Source organism: Dermacentor albipictus, chromosome 1 (genome assembly GCF_038994185.2).
Source record: "Dermacentor albipictus isolate Rhodes 1998 colony chromosome 1, USDA_Dalb.pri_finalv2, whole genome shotgun sequence".
In the NCBI taxonomy this organism is placed as follows: Eukaryota; Metazoa; Arthropoda; class Arachnida; order Ixodida; family Ixodidae; genus Dermacentor; species Dermacentor albipictus.
The window spans coordinates 483703960-483709959 of record NC_091821.1 but is presented as its reverse complement, the minus strand read 5'-3'; the positions used below and the strand labels follow the sequence as shown (position 1 = coordinate 483709959).

Genomic DNA, 6000 nt, shown 5'->3' with positions numbered 1-6000 from the left:
CCACTTGGAACGAATTCTCTGGACAGCACAAGTTCCCAGGTATTAATTTTCAAAGTGTCCGACAAAACTGCATTGGCGTTCCAGTTACTTCTTTTGGGGAACCGCTGTATTATTAATTGAAGCACAAAACTAACTAGAACACCAATGCATTTCGACGGACACAATAAAGCGGACGCGCTGCTCCTGTTTCTTTGGCAGCGCTTAGGTATCGTATCCGCCGCCATAGCAATAACGGCGCAAGCCAGTCTATTATGCCATTGTGACATGTTTACCTTCTTGGTACCGAGACCGAAACTGGTTTTTCAAAACAACCATCAATAAATCTTCAGCGTCAATTAAATATCAGTACATTTCTAATAAGCATCAGTTCATCAATCATGCATCAATATCATTTAAAAATGACAACTCCAAAATGCCATGTTAGTATTCTAATGCTTCAGCGAACCTGAAATGAAGCATGCAACTCTGAAAACAGCTGCTGTCTGAAGAGCTGCTGCGGACACCGGTATTGGTTCAGTTATTTATACAATATTATGAGTTTCGCAGTCACTCACTTCAAGCACAATACTTTGGCACAGTCTTTATTCAGCCAGCTGTCACAAATATCATCATAAAATCAATTCAAGTAAGATGTCCCGTGTGCATACTCAGACGAGCACTATACATGCTGCGAGCTGACAGGTTGATTACATTTTCTGATTAAGAACAGCAGCGAAGGTGAATTTGTTTATGTAAAGGTTAAATGCATGCAAACAAAAAGAAAAAGAAACACGAATTCCTTACAACTTCAGCCAACTCAAGTTAGCGTTATGATGTTGTCTAACATATTCAGAGCAGCCATCTAGAAAAGAGCGAGACTTAGGTTTGTTTTTTACGTTACAGCACTTCTGAGTAGCTCTGGGGAGCGGCTTTAGCGTTCAAGCAACATCACAGGCAATCGTCACACGCATCAACCAGTGTTCGCGCAGGAACCAGAAATAATAAAAACTAATCATATTTACTGATGTTCCAGGCATAGTGATATACACGTGTTAGGTCCACGTCATTACTTCACGATAGCACGAATGCAGCGAAAGACATTTTAGAACACAGCAAGCACTCCAGAGCACATCCATCATGGTTCCACACAGGCATGCCACTTGCGACGCTGACGCTATCTCTGGTCGCACCCTGATGACAAATGCTGTCCCTTTGGCACATGAAATCGCAACCAAACACTGCGTTCATCTAACAGCTTTTCACTCGTCACACGCCATGTTCCACCAAGACGGCGCTGATGCGGTGCAGTACCTGCGGCAGCGCGACGTCATCGAGGCGACGCAACCGGGCCGCGATCGACATGCCGTGGTAGTGGCATTCGTCCCCGGAAGCGTCCGGTCGAGACCGTGCCGACGAGGACGACCGGTTCATGGCCACCAGCTGGCCGATGCAGGCGTCCAGGCTTTTCTGCAGCGACGCTTCTTCACCACCGCGCAACGTGCTGTCGTCGTCATCATCGTCTACGTCTCGTCGCCGCCCCCTCCTGGAAACGAGTACATCGCAGGTTGCTCGTTACAGCTAAACGCGAACTTGTGTGCCGAATACGTGAGTGCCCCAAAGTCAGAGGAAAGTTGCCGCCTTTTTGTTCGTAAGTGGTCTTTGCTAGTGGCCGCCTGCCTTGGCTAATAATACAGAATTATCTGACGTGTGGTATACAGACTCCGAAATAGCACGCGCTGGCAAGCAAGCGCCATCTTGGAGGTCATGCTTTCCTGTTGCACACCATTCTAGCGACAGTGTTTTTTTGGAAGTAAGGGCCCCGTTTTTATTATTATTACTATTGTTTCTAACAACACATAAAAATCTTGCTCTTCGCGCTTGCACTGGAATTTAGCAAGAAGTGGGAATATTTTTGTCCGCATCGCTCAATAAAGCCCTTGACATTTATTTTTATAGTCGGCGTTTTCCAAGAAAAAGTGATAAGCCACTGTCGCATGCAAATTAAAACCGTAGTTGTGTTTATTGCTTCTTCCAAGCAGCTCGTAAAATTTATCAGCCGTATTTCACCGTGTTAAGTGATTTCTGGCGGCACAGATGTTTTAATACCAATAGAATGGCAGTGTAACTACGTTCCCAAAGTCACTGGTGGCTTCACGTGGCGTAATTTCTAGCTGGCTTTCACTGAAACCATTACATAAAACTTTTCAGTAATCTTCGAAACGAGCAAGGTGACTTCGAAACTATCACAGTAACTTATTTTATCCTATGCAAGCATTAAAATGAATGCAAAAGTTGCTTTTCGACCTTTTCTCTTGAAAGCGTTCCACTTCTTAAGCTGTATTCCAAAACATTGAAACAATGGGCAGAATGTTAATTTAATATTCAAGCAAGCGGGATTTTGAACAGTTTCCTTTAATCAAATTTTCATTTTGTTGTGGAGGATTTTGGGCCATGCGATGCCAATTATTTGACCTCGTTTGTGGAGAAGTATCCGGGTGTTTGTCCGCATTCCTCTGATCATATAAGTACAAGAGCTGGTCAATTCGTTCCCTCCATGTTGTCCGCAAATATATTGTCAGTCCGGCCATATTAACATCAGGTAATCACCAAGTGACTTGTGTGTCCTTTTAATGCACATATACGTTACAAAGGAAAGAAGCAGCGCTAGGTGGCAGCCAAAATCCAACAATATAAATAACTTCATGCTTTAGACTAGCTGGTTGCTTGATTAATGTTTCACGCGTTTATGCAGTTCCCTTACCGATTTGAAGCGCCTCCGGGTTCTGGAGAGGAGGGACGATCCATCCGGTGCAAATCCACAGTGTCTGCGTCATGGCTGTTTTCTAGTGTCACCCCAGCAGGCGCCCTGTTGTCAGAACGAGCGTAGGGAAGTCATAGGATAGTTCATGGAAATATAAATCGACTACATTCGAGGCGACATGACAAAAACCCGGCTTTCCAAAAACAAAAGATAGTGTTGACCCAAGAGCTAACTTCCAGCCGGTGTCACTGATAGAAACCAAATTGTTGGACGCTGATGTTAACGCACATCAGCGCGAACGAATGTGAACGCGGGGTTGCGTTAATTAAGTGACCGGATTATAACAAAGGTACATATTCCACAGATATATGACTGGTTGGGAGCAACTGAATAAATAGCATAAATAATCCAACCAAAATTTATTTTTATTATAGAAACCCAACGTTTCCGAAGCCGACCGGCTCTTTGAGCAAGGGTAAGATAGTGCTGATATGCGTTTCTTTTTTTAACGCTTTGCAAAGGCGCGAGGACACTTTTCGCAGTCCTTGAGAGTAAACGGCAAGAAGTATTCCTAGCGAACGACAAATGTTACCCGACGTCGTGGACACTTGTTTTTGTTTTGTTTTTTGCGTGGTGCATGAAGGCATCCGAGGTGAACAATTTGCTCACGCACTTTTTTTAAAGTTTTTTATTTCTTTAACAAGGAGGAGACATACATGTTTACACATGGATACAGAAGCAGGTCCCAGAGCATGTGGCTGAAAGGGGACCTCCTGTCAGAAAATATATGCATTACAGGAAATACAAGGCATAAAACAGCAATACAGTAGGCACTATGAGGAAGATTATACAAAGTATATGTGCAAACTGTAAAGTAATATAAAGTCAATAGCTAGTGGTACAATTAAAACAGTAGTCTAAGGCATTCGCAACAGAACAAACAAAAATACTTATAAAGGCTATGAACTACTATGAAATACTTGAACTACATAGAGCCGGCTGTACAGTTTACAGTGGAACGCGATAATTCTGGTTCTCTCCCTTTCTTAGATGTTCTCGGGAAACGTGAGCGACCGTACCTGTATTTTCCGTATTCAGAAAATCGACACATACACGAAGATAACTACAATTTGACTCCAATCACCCCACCTGCCCCAACTTTTCTGGAGTCCGAAGCCTCGTCAAAAGAGCTGAAGCATTTCGGAAGGTGCTCGCCCCCGCACCTTTAGAAAGAACACAGTAAGCCGTGACGTGAGCAAGAGCGGTTATGCAAACCGTATTGCAAGAACAAGCATCTTCCAGTGTGAAACCAGCATGGTTTTTTTTCGTATTTTTTTCACACTGGATCGCATAAAGGACGCTGGCACTCGCTGGGAGTCATGGGACACCGGTGAGATGGCTGGATAAGCGCTGTGTTACAACGGACGAGACGCTGGTTTCACTGCTATAACTCTGGGGCACACAGGTAAATGCTGTAAACGCGCTGGTTCTCGCTGCAGTTAACTGGCCAGTGCTGGAAGCTGATTTCGTTTGTGCCGCACTTGTTCGAGTACGCAAGTATTGGCGCTGCTGGATATTAGATGCTTAATACAATTTTATCGGGAGATACTAGTTTCCTGTATGGATACAGCAAACCAGGAAACGGTACGTTTTTATCAGTGTTAATGTCGTGTCGCAGCCTGGAGAAAAAGTTGCGCGAGGTGCTCCGTTTATATATATATATATATATATATATATATATATATATATATATATATATATATATATATATATATATATATATATATATATATATATATATATATATATATATATATATAAAGTGACACTGCAAGATGAGTGAGTGAGTGAGTGAAGAAACATTTATTGTAGGTCCGGCGAGGACGCGAACTCGTCGCGCACCCGGCTAGTCCCACGTCGGGACCGGCAGGTCTAGCCCACCGGCCCGGTCGCGGGCACGCCGGACAGCCAGGATTTGCTGTTCCAGAGCGGGGCTACGCAGAAGCGAGTCCCACTCCTCCTTGATGAACTTAGGGTATGTCGACCCGCACTCCCACAGCATGTGCGCTAGAGTAGAGGTCTGCCCGCAGGAGGGGCAGGCGTCGTCGCGATACACGTCCGGGTAAGCCTCGTGGAGAACGGACAGACACGGATACGTACTAGTCTGCAGAAGCCTAAGAGAAACGGCTTGCGCCCTATTCAACCTGGGGTGAGGGGGTGGAAAGACCCTTCTAGACATGTAGAAGAATTTAATAATCTCGTTATGAGTAGCGGGAGCATCCCTGTGGCCGTAGGGAGGAGGGGAGTCGGTGCTTCTTGCAGAGGAAGCGCGGTCGGTGAGGTCACGCGCAGCCTCGTGAGCAGACTCATTCAGGTTCTGGGGAGCACCCTCGACCGACCCTACGTGAGCTGGAAACCAGTGGATTGAATGATGCGTGAGAGCATATCGATTCGAGTTGCTAAGAAGACGAGCAGCTTGCTTGGCAATGCAACCTTTCTGAAAAGCCCTAACTGCCGTTTTGGAATCGCTATATATCTCGGACCCACGACCGTCTAGCAGGGCGAGGGCGATGGCGGCTTGCTCGGCGACTCCGGGGTCTGAAGTGCGAATGGAGGCGCAATTAGAAATCTTGCCGCTGGAGTCGACCACAACGATGGCAAAGGTCTTCCCATCGCTGTACTCCGCGGCGTCGACGAAGCTTGCTCTAATGTCTCGTTGCTTTATCTGTTTGAGGATGGCTGCTGCTCTGGCCTTGCGTCTGCCCTCGTTATGGACGGGATGGACGTTTCGGGGCACAGGGGCCACTTCGAACTTGTCTCGAATGCACCTAGGGATCGGGGTACTGACCATCGGGAATCCCGCAGGGTGGTAACCCAACTCTTCGAGGATGTGTTTACCTGCCGCTGTGGTGCTCAGGCGAGTGAGTTGCGCACGTTCTTGGGCCTCGGCAATCTCCTCGGCAGTGTTATGCACCCCCAGCTTGAGGAGATCCTCGGTATGGGTCCTGATGGGTAGCCCGAGAGCCCTCTTGACCACTTTGCGGATGAGAGCGTTGAGCTTGTCTCGCTCCGCTCTGAGCCAGTTGTGCATAGAAATTGTGTACGTAAAGTGACATAGCACGAAGGCATTGATAAGCCTGAGGAGATTGTTTTCCTTCATTCCTCGGTGCCGGTTTGCTATTCTGCGAACGAGGCGGAAAGCGTTGTCCGTCTTTGCGATGATCTTGCGGAGAGCCGTTCCGTTCCCGCCGTTGAATTCG

General features: G+C 46.4%; 1 protein-coding gene across 2 annotated transcripts in view; it reads right to left on the bottom strand.

Annotated features, from left to right (window-relative positions):
* Positions 1-565: 565 nt before the first annotated feature.
* LOC135901618 (uncharacterized) overlaps positions 566-6000 on the bottom strand; it is a 49520-nt gene continuing 44085 nt past the window's right edge. For both annotated transcript variants that reach the window (XM_065431477.2, XM_065431476.2), the window contains 2 exons: positions 2741-2845; positions 566-1522 (listed from right to left, as the gene is read on the bottom strand). In XM_065431477.2, the coding sequence (XP_065287549.1) occupies positions 1246-1522; positions 2741-2845 (382 nt within the window). In that variant the 3' untranslated portion in view covers positions 566-1245. The remainder of the gene's footprint in view (positions 1523-2740; positions 2846-6000) is intronic.